The sequence below is a fragment of the Belonocnema kinseyi genome, chromosome 7, assembly GCF_010883055.1.
Source record: "Belonocnema kinseyi isolate 2016_QV_RU_SX_M_011 chromosome 7, B_treatae_v1, whole genome shotgun sequence".
Taxonomy (NCBI): Eukaryota; Metazoa; Arthropoda; class Insecta; order Hymenoptera; family Cynipidae; genus Belonocnema; species Belonocnema kinseyi.
The window spans coordinates 49,895,258-49,915,134 of NC_046663.1; the positions used below are offsets into that span (position 1 = coordinate 49,895,258).

The 19,877-nt window shown below is 26.3% G+C and overlaps 1 protein-coding gene across 5 annotated transcripts in view; it reads left to right on the forward strand.

Annotated features, from left to right (window-relative positions):
* The window catches only part of LOC117175814 (F-actin-monooxygenase Mical), a 153,714-nt gene that overhangs the window by 50,747 nt on the left and 83,090 nt on the right, over positions 1-19,877 (forward strand). For 4 of the 5 annotated variants that reach the window (XM_033365566.1, XM_033365569.1, XM_033365568.1 and 1 more), the window contains exons 2-5: positions 8,786-9,128; positions 12,266-12,590; positions 18,223-18,581; positions 18,677-18,934. In XM_033365566.1, coding sequence (XP_033221457.1) covers positions 8,847-9,128; positions 12,266-12,590; positions 18,223-18,581; positions 18,677-18,934 — 1,224 coding nt within the window. In that variant the 5' untranslated portion in view covers positions 8,786-8,846. Of the gene's footprint in view, positions 1-8,655; positions 8,700-8,785; positions 9,129-12,265; positions 12,591-18,222; positions 18,582-18,676; positions 18,935-19,877 lie in introns of those variants that run through there. The other variant, XM_033365567.1, reaches the window with a different exon arrangement.

Here is a 19,877-nt window from a genome sequence, read left to right on the forward strand (position 1 = left end):
ACCCGATGTTGAAAATTAACTTTTTTATATGAAAATTAACCTTTTTTCTAATTTCAAAACTCCACTCTTTTATTGAAAATCGTATTTTGTGGTTGAAAATTCAACTATTTTGTTGAAAATGCAATATATTTCGACTTGAAATTTCAAGAATTTAAAGCGTTTCATATTGAATTTCATACATGAATCCCATACATGAATTTTATTGAAGATAATTTATTCCCCTATTTTCGTGAAAAATACCCTATTCCACCTGTTTTGAGCTCATTTTGGGCTTTTTAGTCTGACGTAAACGAAGATTTCCCTCCGCCGAACCAATTCACGGCCACTTCTGAGGAGATTGAACTTCATTTAAATTCTAAATGTCAAACAATCGATCTTAGTCATTCAGATCAATTGGTCGTTTGGAATACAGATAGGCGATTCCCCTTCTCACATGCTAAAAAAAGGTGTCATTAAAATCAGCATATTGAAATAGGCTTCGAATTGGGAATTAGTATTTGCAGATATGTTTTGACAATATTCTGCGTAACAATTTAGTTTTACAATTAATCCATTATTGTTAATGTATTTTAAACAATAATTTATATATCAGATATATTATATTATATATCAGATTTGACTAGTAACTTACCACAAGTAAAAAAATGTATTGTAATATAATTTTATTAATTTTATATCTAAAAAAATAATGATTTATATTCGGGAATTTTCTAGTTCGGATATTTTATAATTCGGCAATTTCGGCCTCAGAAATTTTATTATCCGGGAATTTTACAGTGTCGGGAACTTTATTTTTCCGGATTTTCCAGCCGTACCCTATTACCCATATGAATCTAATCATGTTGAGTTTTTTTTCGGTACACCCTACTGATGAGGCTGTGACAGCTCTGAGAATAATAAATAGAACATTTATAAATTTAAATTGAAAATGGTTTTATTCTATTTATAAAAGATTTTATATTAAAAATATTACAAGATTAGAATTTTGGTATTTAAATATTTATAACCCGGGAAAATGGGAAATTAGTTAGGAAAAAGTCAGGGAATTGTGAAAATAAAATTTGGCGACCAGCTTGTTTTCAGACGGTGTGCCAAATTTCTACATTCTACGGTTCTTTGAACTTGCGGCCTAATAATTTTGTAGATCACTGTAAGCAATTGTAAATGCGACGCATACTCGGAACCTTTGAACATTCTATGCCTCTCTGGAATATAGTAAATGTTCCAAGGCAGTTCCAAGATTTTTAAACTTTAAAGCATTATTGGAATAATAATCACCGGGGGATTGTATTAACCCTCAAAAATAAATTTGGTAGAAATTTGAAAATTCTCATAAGTTTAGAAATACAAAACAATTTTGTTTAGCTTAGTCGAAACCTCCTTACAGTGAATAATGCAACCTACGGTGGATAATTATTAATTATGAGCACAAATAAAAGAAAAACAATTAATTTTAATTTTAATTTATGAACACGTTTTGTGCGTTAACTATTAATTAAATTAAACTAATTATTTTACATATATTAGTATTTTTAATCAACGATTATCCACTGTAGGGCGGTTTTCCCAACATAATATATATATTTTTAAACAATTCAAAATTTATTTTTTCGTCGATGAAAAAATATTTTTAAATAATTCTTAGCCTGAAATTTTATTGTCATTTTTGTAATTTTACTACAGCTTAAATTATTACTTGGCTGCGTTTTTTGACAACCTGAATATTGATTTTTTTTAACAAAGCATGCCGCAATGCAGTGTTTGAAGAATACTTGCAGTTTAGAGAATTGCAATTTGATTTAAAAGAAAAAATTTTTCTTCCACAGACATAATTTCTAATGATAACAAGTAATTCAGTACATTTTAATTAAAAAATTAAATACGTGAAAAGTAAAAGACTTTTACTACATTGGAAATGTTTTCACCAAATGTTCTCCGGTGGGGAAGTAAAGAATTTTGTATTGAATAATAAAATAATGATTTAACTAAGAAATGTGTTTGATAATCTTGTATTTTTAGAGCAATATGATTTATGAAGGCAAAAAAATGTTTACTTTCACAGAAATAATAATTTAAACAAAAATTATACAACTACAATTTAAAAAAAAAATTGACTATAGTGCGATTTTTGAATCGATTTTACTTTCACAGAAACATTTTTAAATAATAACAGAAAACTCAGTACATTTCAATTACAAAAATTAAAATTACAGGTAAAAAGTGTTAAGGAACATAAAACTTTTCTTAAAGGAAAATGTGTATACAAGAAATCAAGGGGAAAAAATTGTTTTTATCAAAGGTACGTCGTTAAAAAGAAAATTTTGAAGGAAGAAAAATAGTTTCGTCGATAAGGAAAAGAGCATTCTTTAAAGAATATTTGAGTAATTATTCAAAATTAAAGTTCCTTATAATTTCGGATTTTTGATATATTGCGATTTTCAAGGGAACAAAATATCAATTTCACAGATATAATTCCTCATGATAACCGAAAAATTCATTACTTAACATTATTTCTCTTATACGCGAAAAACTGTGTTTCTGATAACTAAAAAAATTTGTTTATAAATTTGTTAAAAAATGTTCTCTACTACATTGTACATGTTTTTTCATCAATTGTACTTCGTTAAAAGCAATTTTTTATGAATACTGTAAGCTTTACTAATAATTATTAATAAAATAAAGTTTGATTCAACATTTTTTTAAAGTTATTGGAATATTTTAACTAACAGGATATACATTCTGTTCGATGTGAAAATTCAAACGCTGACCAACTTAAACTTTAAAAAATAAACAAATAAACGGAATGACCACTTTTCCTTAGCTGTCATAATTATTTCTTATTTTTATCACGAGCTCAGAAATGTGGAACAAAGTGAAATGGAGATTAAACGCTAGAAAGAATGAAAAAGAAAAATAATGGGGCTAGAAATTCTACATTCTAAAATAGAAAAGTAAAATATAAATATTTATACTTTTAATACAAAGTAGAAAGGAAAGCAAAAATGCTCTAAAACAGGTGAAATCAGGAGATTTTTCACGAAAATGGGGGAATAATTCTTTTAAATAAAATTAATTTGGGTACTATATTGAATTAAATCTAGACGGATTTAAATGTCTAACATTTCCAGTGGAAAATGTTACTCTTTCAAAAAATTAGATTAATTTCTAACTATTTAGTTCAGTTTTTAACTCAAAAATTTCATTTTGAATCGAAGAGATTTATTTTATACCATGAAAGTCGTTTTTTTTAACAAAATGAATTAATTTCCAATAAAAAATACATTTTCAAAAATATAGTAAAATTCTCAATCAAAACAGAATAATTTTGACCAAATAGTGGCATTATTAACTAAAAAGATGAAACTTTATCGAAAAGAGCTACAATTTTTAATTAAAAAGACGAATGTTCATCTAGAAGTGATCAATTTTCTACCAAAACTCGAATAATTAAATTTTCAATTGAAAAAGTTAATTTTTAACCAAAAAATAGGGTTTTAACGAAAGAAGTAATACTTGGTGTTTCAAACATAAATTATTTAAGTTTTAAGTCATAAACATTTGATTTTTATTCAAAGAAAAGACAATTTTTCATAAAAATAGTTGAATTTTCAACCAAAAAGAGCAATTTTCACCTAAAATGTTGAATCTTCATTGAAAAAATGGATTTTTAACAAACTACATTAACTCAAAATTAAGTACTTGAATTGTCAACTAAAAAATATAAATTTTTAACAAAAAATGTAATTGTTCAATTTTACACCAAAACAGAAGCCATTTTCAAGAAAATAGTTAAATTTTCTACTGTCGGGATGAACTCTTAACTAAATAGTTTAATTTTTAACTAAACAAGGGGAATTTTGTTTAAAAAATGGAATAGTTAAATTTCCATTCAAAAAAAGGTCATTTTTAAGCAAAAGATAACAAATTTTCAACAAAACAGTAAAGTCCTTAATTAAAACAGAATAATTTTTATTAAACAGTTGCATTTTAAATCAAAAAGATGACATTTCTTTCAAAAGAGATGAATTTTCAACTAAAAACGAGAAATTTTGAACCGAAAATAGAAGTTTTATTTTCTACGAACATTTTAATTTTGAATAAAAAACAGTTGAATTCAACCGAAAAATACGATTTTTCAACAAAATAGTTAAATCCTCAACCTAAACAAATTAATTTTCAACTAACAAGATGCATTTTTAATTAAAAAATATAATATTTCTACCAATTAAGAATGATTTTTCAGTCAAGAAGTAAACAAAATTGATGACATTTTTATAAAATTGTTGAATTTTCATTAAAATGAAAAAATTTGCAGCCAAAAAGTTCTATTTTCAACCAAAACAAAATCAAATTTATACTTAAAGAGATGAATTGAGCAACATTGTTTACTTTTTAACAACAAAATTTGATTTTCAACCAAATAGGTCAATTTTCTACCAAATAGTTAAATTTTCAAACGAAAAGACAAATTTTTAACAAAAAGTATGAACTTTCAACCAGAAATGATGTTTTAAACCAAACAATACACTTTTTTTTACCAAAAAATGTTAATTCTCGACCAAATATGTAATATTCGACTATTCAGAAAAAAGAATTAGCTCAACCAAAAATATTTGGATGAATTCAGCTCGCATGTAAGTGGAAAATCGAGAAAAAAAGAAAAGAAGCGAATAGGCGAAAAACTTTGCAGCCTGCGTTAAATAAATAAAATTTTTGATAATTTATGGACACAAAAATAATATTTCATAAAAACAATAAAGTTCCTTTTTAATACTTAAAACAAAATTACATACGTTAGAAAATTAAAACTTTTCCTCAGAAAATAAGTTAATTCTCCATTGCACTTTTTGATTTCGGTAACGTCTTAGGCCCTGAACTGAAGTTAGTTTGAATTAAACAAAAAAAAGTTAAAAAGGATGGAAAGTTTAACCGAATTAAGTTTGCTACTGGTTAAATTGGGTTAAATGTCGAAACGGTTAAGGGTAGAGATTATTCGAATTGTTCAAACATTCAACCGGTTAAGCGCCGTGCAATAATCATTTGCTATGCTTAAGAAAAAAATGCAATTTTGGTATTTAAAGTCTTATATTTTGAGAAAATGAGGTTTTTACAGCATTTTCAAGTGTTTTATTGCAATAGAGTGGGTAGTCGTTCCGGTCATTAGAGCAAATTGTTCTGTCAACGAGTATCGTCCGACTCATTTGAAAGTTTTGCTCCCACAGACTGCAGTATGAGGCAATAAACTGCTTTGTGTTGCTATTATTATTGCTAACATCTGAATAGCCTAATTTTATTCTTAGAATTACTAATTAATCACAAAATAGTTAATTATTTTCCCGAGAAAACCGGAAATTAACCGGGAATACAAATTCGAGCCGGGAATAAAATTGACAGTTTTGGAAAATATTATATTTAATTCTGCAACGTCAGTTTTGTAAATTAAGTCGAGATTTAGAATGTTCAGCATGAACGGGCGTGGTTAGCACTCGGATGGGTAACCGTTCGTGGTTCTCGCTTAGTTCTGTTTTCACTGCATTTAACTACTGTCGAGCTGGCGGTTTGACGCCTAGGATGAATTTTGGGCACTCGATGCTATCAAATGTCTGTATCCAAATTCGTTCCTGACGAGTTTTGGTTTTCTACAGTTTTCCACTTCTCTGACCAAATGTACATGTGAATACGAGCGCCTCTAATAAAAATCCGGCTGCATATGGTAGAGAATTTTAGAAGTTGAAAAATTAACTGGAAGGAGTATGTCAGGCATTCTTTTAATTTGCAGGATTTTAAAATTGTTTAGGGAAACTGAATTATTTCAAAACAGTTAGAATTGTTAATAAGATTCGGAAATAATTTAAATCTTGAGAAGACTTCAAAACAATTCAAATGAAATGTAGATTTTTTAAATTTTCGAAAAAAAAAAAGCTTTTTAAGAATCTTGAAAGGTTCCATGATAAGCAACAAAATGTTCTCAAAATTTCTGAGAAAATCTGATATGATGTTTTTGTGCTGAAAAATTAATTTTTTGAGAGAATTCAATAAGATTTCAAAGCATTTCAAATGATTTGCTAAATTTTCGAAAAAAAGAATACAGAAGTCTCAAAGAAAAATGTTCTTTTTTGCAAGATGGCAAATCTTAGAAAAATTCTAGTAAGTTCAAGAGATATTTATAAGTTTTATGAAGAATAAAAGATCATTTGAAAATATTTAAGAAAATCAAAGATAAAATGTATATTTTTCAAGATTTTGAACAAAAAGTTTAAAAGCTTTTTAAGAATTTTGAAAGGAATCAAGAGAATAAAAATTTTTTCCTTAGATTTCTGGAAAAATTTGTAATGTTTTTTATTTCGAAAAATTAATTTGAAGAGAACATTTTTAATTTTAAAGTATATTAAACGATTTCAGAAGATTAACAAAATTATAACAAAATAATCCGGAAGATTGTAGGCCATTTTTTTATTTTTATTTTTATTCATGGGAAAATTTAAAATGATTTTTTATTTTGAAAAAAATGTAATCTAGGGGAAAAATGAAAAAAAAGGTTTTAAAGCCAAAATTGATCATTTTGCATGATTACAAAATTTTAGACGAAATTCGAAGTGTTTTAATGCTTCTTATGAAGTCTGAAAGGTTTCAAGTGAATAACAAAACTGTCTTAAAATTTCTGGAAAAATTACGAATATTTTTTTATTTCAAAACATTAATTTTAAGATATTATTTAAAAGCATGTCAAAATAGAATTTTCCAGAATTTTTAGAAAATTACAAATTATTTTTTAATAGATGTTAGAAGAGTTAAATGTTTCCAGAAGAATAAAAATTTTAAAAGATTTCAAACCATTTTAAACAAAATGTAGATCTTTGAAAAATTTTGAAAGGGAAAATAATTAATTCTGTGAGAAATCTGCAAAATATTTCTAATGCTTTAAAAAGATACCTGAAAATTTCGAAACAAAATATGAAAGTGTTTAAATTAAAAATTGTCAATTTTGCAATATTAAAATTTTTTAAACTAGTTAGTTTAATAGATATTTAGAAGTTTTGAAAAGATAAAAAAATAATTGATTACTTTTACATATTTCAAATATCCCAATATGTCGGGAGCATGTTTTTACTTTTTATTTAAACTGAAGTTTATATTTTTATTGCAATACGCAGCCTAGCTTGTTCTAGTTTGTGGTCAGTGTCAGTGAATTTGGTTTTATCTTAAAAATTTAGATTTTACAGAACTTCTTTTCGCTCTTTTAAAAATGTTCGATTTTGTTTGTTATCTAGTTTTGTATTGGCACCCTTTATTTGATATTTAAAACCACAAAAAAAACCGGGAATTCGGCCGGAGAAAATTAGTAGGCACCCTGTAAAATGGTTCCGCATTTAGCGCCTTCCGAAACGAGGAACTGAATACCTGAGATGCTTCGAGCATCGAACTCCTCATGACATTTCCAATCCACCAAAGCAGACCACTTTCGGTTTTAAGATACACAAACCGATTCAGAGTTCATCTTGAATCATTGTCGAAACCAATTAAGACCCTGACTCGAAAGTTTCGACTATAATCTTTCACTTCCACTGCAGAGCTGTCACTGTAGCTGTAGCTGTAGCCAACTGGGATATCCGGGAAATAGTCCGGAATTAAAAAAAAAAAACGGAAATTAACCGTGAAAACAAATTCGAGTCGGGAATCACAGAGAAAGTTTTGGAAAGTGTGATATTTTTTATTAATCGTGATAAGAAGACAAATAAATTTGAATTGGTTGCGACGATTTTGTAAATAGAAATTTTGCCAATGACTAATATTATTTCATGATAAAATTTGTCAACATTTTTCTAATCATTATTAATAGAAGAGAACATTTTTATTTTAAAGGATTTTTTAATAATGGAAAACATTAACTATTACTATTAAATTTTTTTATGAAAACTTATCCTTTTAGAATGAAAATTAATTTTTGGAACTAAAAATTGAACTATTTAGTTGAAAATTCGACTGTTTGGTTGAAAAAGGAACTATTTTGTAGACAATTAATATTTTACAGTTGAAAATTCAACTATTTTGTAGAAAATTCATTTTTGCACACTTTTTTTTCTTTGTTGACTGAAAAATCTTTCTTGGTTAAAATTTAAACTTTGGATGAAAATTCTTTTATTTGTTGCAGAAATTCAGTCTTTTTTTTAATGCAATTTTTTGGTCGAAACTGAATTTTGTTTCGTTGAGGATTCAACTTTTTTTTTCATTTATCCTTTTTGTTTCAATTCTAAATACTTTTTTCCTAGGAGGGTTTGGGAGGGGATGTAGGAGAAATTAGGGGAGAGGAAAAGTAGTATTTGTAAAGGGAAATTGGGGTGGGGAAGTAGGAGAAGGGAGGGTAATGAACGGATGGGTTTAAGGAGAATGTGAGAGGGTAGTTGGGAAATGAGCGGCTTGGACGTAGCGGAAGTGAGATGCAATGATCGGAGGCAAAGTGAGTGGAAGTAATAGCAGGGGAATTAAGGAAAGTGATGGAAGTGGTTTTAGGGGTAGTGAAGAGAAATGAGAGGCTGGGAAAGTGGGAAGATGAAGGAAAGAAGATGAAGATGAAATGGGATTGGGGGGGGGGGTGATTGTTAAAGTGCTATGAGAAGTAGGGGGGTGGGGATCTTGCGGCATGTAGGTAGAATAGGGAAGTTTAGGGAGAGTAGGAGAGGAAAACTATGGGAGGGAAGGTTTGAACGACTTAATTAACGTTTTATTACGCCCCTTATGTTGCCTTAAAATTTTACTAAATTATCATTTCTTTCTCTCTTTGCAGGTAATAATGAGAAAACGAAGATAAGTTTATTGAAGAGCGTGTAAGAAGATCCTGGAGAACCATGGACCATCTGCAGGGGAGGAAGCAAATTGCTTCCCCGGAAGTGGCGATGGCGAGCGAGGTTTTCGATCAATTTTGCAGCGCCTCCACGCTAAAATCGATCCTTGGCCATTATCGACATCTGTGTGATCTTTTGAAAATGAGGCCTACCAGCGTTGCTCAATTTTATCCAAAGCTTAAATCGAAACTTCGTTCTTGGAAAGCACAAGCCTTGTGGAAAAAATTCGATCAGAGGGCTAATCACAAATGTTACAATCGGGGAAAAGCTTGTCCGAATAACAGAGTAAGTCCCATAACCATTACAATCTCATCTTACTCTTGTAATCTTCATAATTTTTTTGTTTGGAATTTCATTTCAATATTTCGCTTTTATTTATTCATTCAAATTTCATTTTCCCCTATTCCTCTCTTTTCGTCCTTTTTAAATAATTCGTATTTCCCCCCGTTTTCAAGAAACTTCCCTTTTTTATTTTTTATTGAAAGTTAATTTTATTAAATTAAAAATTCTACTTGTTTGATTCTGAATTTATTTCTTTAGGTCGAAAATTCAATTGTTTTATTTAGCAATCGTCTCTTTGGATAGAAAATTTGTCCTTTTCGATTGAAAATTCATCATTTGGTAGATGAGTAATTTCTTTTTTAAAATGAATTCCATTTTCATTGAAAGGTCTTCTTTTATATTTTTATTAATTTTAAAAAATTATTTTGTTAAAAATCCTTTTGAATTGAAAATTTATATTTTGTTACAAAAGTCATCTTCGAATAGACTACTTTGTTGAAAACTTATTTTGTCGAAAATTGAACTATTTTTTTATTGAGTCAAATTCTTTGGTTAGAGATTCATCACTATTGATTAAAAGATCAACTATTTAATGGAAAATTCCATTATTTTGTTAAAGCATCAACTTATTGTTTTGTTTAGCAATCGTCTCTTTGGATAGAAAATTGGTCCTTTTCGATTGAAAATTCATCATTTTGTAGAAAAGTAATTTCTTTTTTAAAATGAATTTCATTTTCATTAAAAGGTCTACTTTTATTTTTTTATAAATTTCGTTAAATTATTTTGTTAAAAGTCCTTTTGGATTTAAAATTCGTCTTCATTGAAAAATCTCGTGCTATAATATTGTTGATCCAGAATTCATCTCTTTTGGTGAAAAATTCTACTTGGTGAAAAATTCAATTATTTTGTTGAAAATTCAACTATTTTTTTTTTAAATCATCTTTTTTTGGTTGAAAGTAAATTCTTTTTATTTGAAAAATCCTCTTATATATTTTTGGTTTAGAATCAATCTTTTTTGTTAGAAATTCTACTATTTAGTAGAAAATTGCATTATTTTCTTGAAGATTCAACTATTTCGTTAAAAAATCATATTTTTTGGTCGAAAATCCAACAATTGGAAAAAACTAGTATCTAGGTAGAAAATTGGTCCCTTTCGATTAAAAATTCATCTTTTGGTAGAAAATTAGTCTTTTTGGTTAAAAGTAAATTCTTTTTGATTGAAAATACTAATAATATGATATTTATGGTTCAGAATTATTATTTTTTGGTTGTAAAATTTAATTCTTTTGTTGAAAATCATGTTTTTTCTTTAAATTAATCTTTCAAAATGAGAATTGATCTATTTGAGTTCTGTTTAGAAAGTTATGTTTTTGATTGGACAATTCATCCATTTGGTTAAAAATACATAGTCTTATGTTGATATTTTAACTATTTTTTTGAAAATTCAACTATTTTGTTCAAGAGTCATGTTTTTCAGTAGAAAAGTTCTTGGTTAAAAATTTATCTTTATTGAGCATTCATCATTCTAGGTTGAAAATTCATTTTCTTTAGTAGAAAATCTGTTTTTGTTGCAAATTCAACTGTTTCGTATATTTAAATTCATTATTTCTGTTGTAGATTAATTATTTTATTTGAAAATGTTACCATTTTATTGAAATTTCATGTTTAATTTGTCTAAAATTGTTTTGTTTTTTGACCTGAAAGTAGAACTGTTCGATTTCTGGTTGAAAATGTATCTTTTTTTATTGAAAAATTCAACTATATTTAGTTGTTGTCTTGTCTTTTTTAGTTGAAAATGGACCTATTTGGTCAAAAATTCGTTTTTGTTAGTTGAAAATTTGATTATTTGGATTAATTTATAGGTTGTCAATTTATCGATTGAATTAAAAATACAGTTTTCTAATTGAAAAGTCATATTTTTTGGGCAAAAATTCCATTGTATTTTTGAATATTCGTCTTTTTGAAAAGAATTTTCGTCCTTTTCGTTTGAAAATCCATGTTTTTTGGTAGAATAGTTCTTGATTGAAAATATATCTTTTTATGTTGAAAATTCAACTATTTTGTTAAACATTTAATTATTTAATTAAATATAATATTATTTTGTTAAAAAGTAATTTTTTCTGTTCCAAAACTCAACTTTTTGTTGAAAATTGGTCTTTTTGGTTAGAAAATTCGTCCTTTTATATAAAATTTCAAGTTAAAAATTCGACTACTTTGCTAAATATTTAATTATTTAGTTGGAATTTGTACTATTTTATTAAAAATTATCTGTTTTGATCGAAAATTCATCTTTTTTGGTTGAAAATTTATCCTTTATGGTTAAAAGTTGATTCTTTTTAATTGAAAAGTTTACTATCATATTTTTGTCCTGAATTAAAAATTAAAAAGTCTACTTTTATATTTGGGTTCAAAGTTCATCTCTTTTGAATAAAATTTCATCCACTTGGATTGACAATTCATCATTTTTAGTAGAAAATTGAATTATTTAGTTGAAATTTCTACTTTTTTATTGTAATTTTTTTTTTTCGTCCAAAATTAAATGTGTTGATAAAAATTTGTCCTTTTGTTTTGAAAATTCAGCTATTTGTTTGAAAATTCATCTTTGTAGGATGAATATTTACATATTGAGTCAAAAATGCAGTTATTTTATTAAAATGTCATACTTTTTGGCCGAAAGTGTATCTTTCTTGTTTGAAAATCAACTTGTTGGTCCAAAATTAATTTCACGTGTTGAAAATTTAACGGTCATCTAAATACTTCTTCTTTTTGCCTTGAAGACTCTCCTATTTTGTTGAAAATGCAACTGTTTTAGGTTGAAATGTAATCTTTTTTCTTTGAAAATTCAACCATTTGGTTTAAAGTTCATCTTTGTAGGTTTAACTATTTGATTGTAAATGCAATTGTTTGGTTTACAATTATTTGTTCTTTTTTGTTGAAAAATCATCTTTCTTGGTTATAAATGAACTTTTTTCATAAAAATTTATCATTTTCTTTAATATTGCATTTAGTATGGTATCTACATTAATTTTTTTAAAAGAATTTAAGCCCCTATTCTTGTGAAAAGTCACCCTATTCCTGCTGTGTTGATTGCATTTTGGCCTATGAAATCTATTTAGAATTTATATATTTTTCCCCCTCAGGTTTTAATAATTGGAGGCGGACCTTGTGGTTTACGATCAGCGATCGAAGCTCAGTTGCTGGGAGCTAAAGTTGTGGTTATTGAGAAACGTGACAGAATGTCTCGGAACAACGTTCTGCATTTGTGGCCTTTCGTGATTCAAGACCTTAGAAGTCTGGGAGCTAAGAAATTTTTCGGAAAATTCTGCGCTGGGGCGATTGATCACATCAGCATTCGGCAACTTCAATGTATTCTTTTAAAAGTTGCTTTAATCCTCGGGGTCGAGTTTCACGAGAACGTAAGCTTTGAGCACCTGATACCTCCTCCAGACAATCAGGAAGAAGGAAGTGAGTGTTTCTCAAATTAAATTCTTATTTAATAAATACATATTCATTTTTAAACTATTTTTTTTTAATCTGCTATAAGAGATTTTTCAAGATTTATAAGACACTTGCGGTCAATAATGAAAAATTATGATCAGCTTTAAAAAAAATATGATCAAGAGAAAAAAAATATAGGAAATTATCAAGGATTTGCATACAAAAGATAAATCGAACAAATAAAGTCTAACCTAATTGATTCTACAATGTCGCAAAAAGGAAAATATTAGGCTCAATTAATATACCTTTTGTTCTCATAACTTTTAACTTATTAATAATATTTTATTTTATTTTCCTGTATAAAAAAGTGTTGTAGCGATATGTCTCGCAAATTTCGTAATCATTGTTGTTGAAAACCTAATTGGTCTTTGATTACTTGCAGTTTAATATAAAACCAGTATGTTTCGAAGAAAAGTTGAAATTTCTAATTGTATGTTTCGAAGAAAAGTTGAAATTTCTAAAAAAAAAAAAACAATTAGGCTGGGTTCGGTTTTTTTACTGGAAATTAGAATTTCAAAACACGTATCATCGTCAAAATTCCCAAGTGTCACCAATTTTAGGTGATGTTACCATTTTACATCGGAAATGAATACATTTAATAAAAAAGTTATCAATAATGTACTTTTTTCTGTTTTATTATCGTTTTTTACCGGAAATTAATATTTTTAAACTAAAATGGATACATTTTAAAGTTTAATTATTTTCTAACAATTATATATTACGTTAGCGTTTTACACCAAAATTTTTTTATTTTAAAATAAAAATTATTATAAATCGAATAGGATTTTCATTTTTTTTATAACAGTTTCAGGTTATATTAACGGTTTTGGCAGTCAAAGCGAAAGAGTGAAAAAAAATGTATCTCATGCTTAATTCCTTTTTCTCTGGAAATTAGTATTTTTGGAGAATAACTTTAATATAAAATCTGAAAATTTAGAAAAAAAAAACTTAAAATTTCAACAGTTTCAGGTTATATTCTGTTTTAAACTTAAAATGTGGAATTTTATTGAAAAAGTATTAGGTCTCAAAGATTGAATTTTTTAAAGCAATTTACTTTTTTTGGCTTTGTTAGTGTTTTTTTTTAAACCTGAGATTGGCATTTTTAAACGAGAATAATTAGATTTTGAAGATTTATAATTTTTTTAACAGTTTATTGGTTGCTTTAAGCGTTTTATATCAAAAACAGGTAATTTTAAAAAGGAAACGATTATAGTTGGAATAGGATTTAGATTTTTTTTTAATATTGTCAGGTTATATTAACGGTTTTTACAGGAAAAGCGAAAAATTCATCTTATGCTTAATTGAATTTTCGCTGGAGATTAGCATTTTTAGAAAAAAATTTAAATGCAAACGGTTTGGGTTATGTTGCGTTTTAAACCAGAAATGGGGAATTTTAATGAAAAAAATTATTAGATTTGAAAGATTACAGTTTTTTGAATAATTTACGTACATCTGTTTTTTTATCTACCGGAGATTGAGAATTATGAACAAAAATATTAGATTTTAAAGATTCATAATCTTAGTATATGAATATAGAATTAAAATTTATTTGAGTTCTTATTCAACTTCATGAACTTTAGAGACACATTCAAGAAATGATTAATTATGTTTTAAGTATTATTTATTTTATTATGTTATGGGGATAATATGTTATATCTTGTGATATAATTTTGCAAAGCTTTCTAATTTAAACATGATTATTAAATCCCTACAAACAGGTCCCATGAAGAAGTTACTGATTCTTTAATAAAGTTACTTTCACAAATGAAAAAATAGTTATTTAATTTTACATATGAATAGTACTATTTCTAAATATTTAGATATTCAAAATTCATCACTTTGGTTCAAAATTTGTTTGTTTTTTTCGTGAAAAATTAATTTTTTAAACTGAAAATGGAGCTATTCCGTGTTTGTTTAAAAACATATCATTTTTCTTAAAAATCGAATTATTTGTTTGAAAGTGATATTTTTTAGTTAAAAAATCGTCTTTTTGAGAAAAAGTAATTTTTTTGGTTAAAAATTTATCTTTTTGGTTGAAAATTTAACTATTTGGTTGAAAATTGGTCTTTTTTATTTAAAAATTCATCGTTTTTGGTAAAAATTAATTTTCTTGGTTAAAAATTTATCTTTCTCGTTGAAAATTCAACTATTTGTTAAAAATTTGTCCTTTTTAGTTAAAAATTCATGTATTATATTGAAAAGTCGATTTTTCTAGAAAATTAATCTTTTTGGATGAAACTAAAACTACTTATTTGAACGTTAATCTTTCTTGATAAAAATGTATCTTTTTGGTTTAAAATCCATCTATTCCAGGTGAATATTCGTCATTTTAGTTCGAAATTAATTACTTTGGTTGCAAGTTTTTGTTTTCTTGGAAATGATTTTTTTTAACTAAAAATTTAACTATTCCATGTTTGGTTTAAAGTTGATATTTTTTAGTTCCATATTCAACCGTGGTTGAAAATTGCTCTTTTTTTTAGTTGATAATTCATCATTTTGGTTTTAAATTGTTATTTTTTAGTTTAAAATTCAACTATTTGATTGAAAAATTGTCTTTTTTATTTGAAAATTCATGTAATTTGTAGAAAAATCATATCTTCTTGTTTGAAATTCTTCTTTAAATTCGTCTTTATTGTTACAAATAAAACGAATTGTTGAAAGTTAAACTATTTTGTTAAAAATGTATCTTTTTGGTCTGTAAATTTATTTTCTTTTTTCTAAAAATTTAACTATTCTAAGTTTGGTTGAAAACTGATATTTTTTAGTTCAAAATTCAACTATGTGCTTAAAAATTGATCTTTTGTTGTTCAAAATTAAACTATTTCATTGAAAATTCATATATTTCGTTGAAAAGTCGTCTTTTTTGTGGAAGTTAACATTTTTGGTTGAAGATTCAACTATTCCAGTTAAAGATTCGCCATCTTATTTGTAAATTTAACAGTCTAGTTAAAAATTTATATTTTTTGTCAAAATTAAACTATTCCAGTTAAAGGCTTACCATTTTTTAATTAATCAGATTGGTTGAAAATTTATCTTTTTATTTCATAATTCAACTATTTGGTTGAAAAGTTGTCTTTTTTTAGTTGAAAATTCATGTAATTTGTAAAAAAAATCGTATCTTCTTATTTGAAAACTCACAATTTTGATTAAAAATGAAACTAATTGGTTGAACGTTAAAATATTTGTTTAAAAACTAATATTTTTGGCTTAAAATTCATCTACTTCAGTTGAATATCTATCATTTTAGTTGTAATTTTTTTGTGGAAAATTAATTTTTTAACTAAAAATGTAATTATTCTATGTTTGGTTAAAAACTTTTTTTTCATAATTCAACTGTTTATTATTTGGTTGAAATTCGATTGTTTAAAATTGATTAATTTCAATTCAAAATTCATAATTTTGGTTGAAAATTTATTAATTTTTTTCAACCAAAAATTTAACTATTCCATTTTTGGTTGAAAACTTATCTTTTTTAGTTCAAAATTCTATTATTTGGTTAAAAATTAATCTTTATTAGTTCAAAATTCGTCTTTTTGTTTGAGAATAAAACTAATTGGTTGTAAGTAGAACTATTTTATTTAAAAATTTATCTTTTTGGTTTAATATTCATTTATTCCACTTGAAGATTCATCATTATAGTTGAAAATTATTTTTTGTGTGGAAAATTAATTTGTTTTAAATTATAATTGAATATGTTTGGTTGAAAACTGATATTTTTAAGTTCAAAATTCCAATATTTGCTTTAAAATGGATATTTTCTAGTTCAAAATTGAACTATTTAGTTAAAAATTGGTATTTTTTCAGTTGAAAATTCTGGTAATTTGTAGAAAAATCGTATCTTCTTGTTTGGATATTCATCATTTTGGTTAAAAATAAAACTAATTAGTTGAAACTTAAAATATTTTCTTAAAAACTAATATTTTTGGCTAAAAATTCATCTATTCTTGTTGGACATCCATCATTTTAGTTGCAATTTTCTTTTGTGGAAAATCCATTTTTGAACTAAAAATTTAATTATTCTATGTTCGGTTGAAAACTGATATTTTTTACTTCAAAATTCAACTATTTGCTTGAATGTTGATCTTTTGTAACTGAAAGTCAACAATTTGGTTGAAAATTGATTGTTTAAATTAGATGTATTCCAATTAAAGATTGATAATTTTGTTTGAAAATGTCAGTTTCTAGTTAAAAATTCCACCGTTTAGTAAAAATTGAAATTTTAAATATTCATTAAAGTTTTCAACAAAAAAATTAAATTTTGAGTTAAAAAATTAACCATAGCTTGCATCTCAAATTATGAATTTTAGACGAAAAATGTAACAGTTAATTTAAAAAAAAATTGTAATTCAAAATAAGAAACAGTTGGATTTATTTTCTACAAAAAAAAAAAAAAGAATTTGCGAGAGAATACATAGATTTTCAACAAAATAGCTCAATTTTCTGCCAAGCTGTTGAATTTTTGACGAAAAATGTTATGGTTGATTTTCAAATAAAAAATTGAATGTAAAATAATAAACAGCTGGATTTATTAATCGAAAATAAACTTTCAACAAAGTACTTGAATCTTCAACTAAAACAGATTTATTTACAAACAAATAGTGGTATAGATTAATTTTGAACCAGCCAATTGCATTTTTAATTAAAAAGGTTGACATTTCTATAGAAAGAGCTGAGTTTCTAACCCAAAAAAAGTGGTTAAAAAATATTATAATTGCATAATATTGTATTTTGAAGCAAAAAATACGAATTTTCAACAAGAAGTATGACATTTCAACAAAATTGTTGAATTGTCAACAAAATAATTCAATTTTGAATCAAATAATCTTTATTAGTTGCAAATTCAACTATTTGGTTAAGAATTCATGTATTTTGTTGAAAAATCGTTATGTTTTGGTAGAAAACTAATCCTTTGAATTGAAAATTCTACTATTTAATTACAAATCCATCTATCTTGTGAAAAATGCAATATTTTGACTGGAAATGTTCAGAATTTGAAACGTTTTGAATTTAATTTAATATATTACTCACATTAATTTGACCTAAATGAGCACTGAAATTTAAGTGTAGGAGGATCAAATAAAACTTGTTTCAATTATTATTCAAATTCATGGACTTTAGAGACAAATTCCAGAAATGATGAATTATGTTTTCAGTATTATTTCATTATTTAATTATTTAATTAATCGTCGGTTCTCATATATTTAAGAATATGTTGTAATACACTTTTTCAAAGCACTCTAAATTAAAAATTTTAATTGAAATCATAGAAACTGAAACAAAACATTATTTTCAAAAATAAGTTTTAAAAAATGGGAAATATTGAAATGGCCCTACTATGAGAAAGAACACATGGAAAAAACCTGGAATTGTCAGTGATTTTTTTCAGTATTTGAGTAGACACGATGGCAAGGCAAGTACATTTATAACCACGAGCGTCTTCAGTTTCTAATTTAATAGAATTTGTGGTTTCTTATAGAAACATTTTTAAAAAGAAAAAATGCCCTTTTCTTTTTAAAAAATCCCACAGTTTTCCTAAAGTTGAACCTTTGAACGTATGTGATCCTTGTCGATATTTCGAAATGTTTCTTCTACTTTTCAGAAATTGGCTGGAGAGCAAAAACAACTCCCAATGATCATCCGGTTTCCCAATACGAATTCGATGTTTTGATCGGTGCCGACGGAAAAAGAAACACTTTGGAAGGTTTCAGACGCAAGGAATTCCGAGGAAAACTAGCAATTGCCATCACAGCCAACTTCATCAACAAAAGAACCGAAGCTGAGGCGCGAGTCGAGGAAATTAGTGGAGTGGCATTTATTTTTAATCAAAAATTCTTTAAGGAATTGTACCAAGAAACGGGTATCGACTTGGAGAATATCGTTTATTATAAGGACGACACGCACTATTTTGTAATGACCGCGAAAAAACACAGTCTTATCGATAAAGGCGTTATTCTTCAGGTAAATTATTTGAAAAATTTGAAAAGAAATGTCTATAAAATGAAAAAAAAATGAGGTAATTGAATCGTTTTTTCGTGTTTTTTTTCTTTCTTCAGGATCATGCTGACACCGCTAAATTACTCGCGAAGGAAAATGTCGATCGTGAAGCATTAATGCTTTACGCGAGAGAAGCGGCTGATTTTTCCACAGAATACCAGATGATGGATATGGAATTTGCGGTCAACCATTACGGACAACCTGACGTGGCTATGTTTGATTTTACATCAATGTACGCGGCGGAAAATGCTAGTCGAATTCTAGAACGACACGGGCACCGACTTTTTATGACTTTAGTCGGCGATAGTCTCTTGGAGGTAGGTTTTAATGATTTGATTATAATTTTTAATTATGTACGCTTTCCAGGCCTCGGACTCACCACACTTTTTTTTTGAGCGACGCCACTATTTTGCCACTATTTCGAAGAAAAAACAAAATTCTCGAAAAATAGTTCTGAACTTCTTCGCTAATTGGCTGAAATAAAAATTAATTTTGACCTAAACGAAAATGAAAAAAAAATTCTACTAAAATTACAAATAATCAAAATAATGGTAAAATAAAGAACTTTGATGAAAATAGTTAAACTTTCAACACAGAAGTGGAATTTACAATCTAGATAGATGAATTTTTAACTAAAAATGTTATCTTTGATATTTCATCAAATAAGTACTTTAAATAAAAATTGTTGGATTTAACCTGCAAAGATGAATTTTTAACAAACTATTTGAATCCTCAATTAAAACCGATTAATTTTCAACCAAACAGTTGGATTTTTAACATGAAAAATCGTATTTTCGACAAAAAAAAAATCAATTTTCAGAAAAACAGATAAATTTTTAGCCAAACAGATTGAATTTTGTACCAAAATAGTTCAAATTTCAACCAAGCAGAATTATTTTCTAAACAAAAGTTTGAATTTTGATTATAATTATTAAATTTGCAACCAAATAATTAAACTTTTAAACATAAAAGATGAATTCTCAACCAGAGATCAATTTCCAACTAAAATTATCAATCTGCAACTGGAATAGTTAAATTTTAAATCAAAAACGTTATTTTTTAACCAAATAAATATGAATATTCAAAAAGTTGAATTTTTTAATAAAAAATAGGATTTTCAACATAAAAAGACGAATTTTTAACCAAGAAGATAAATATTTGACCAGCAAAGACGAATTTTTAACAAAATAAATAAATTTTCGACCCAATTGTTGAATTTTCAAGCCAGAACTACAAATTTTCTAAAAAAAAAAAAAAAAA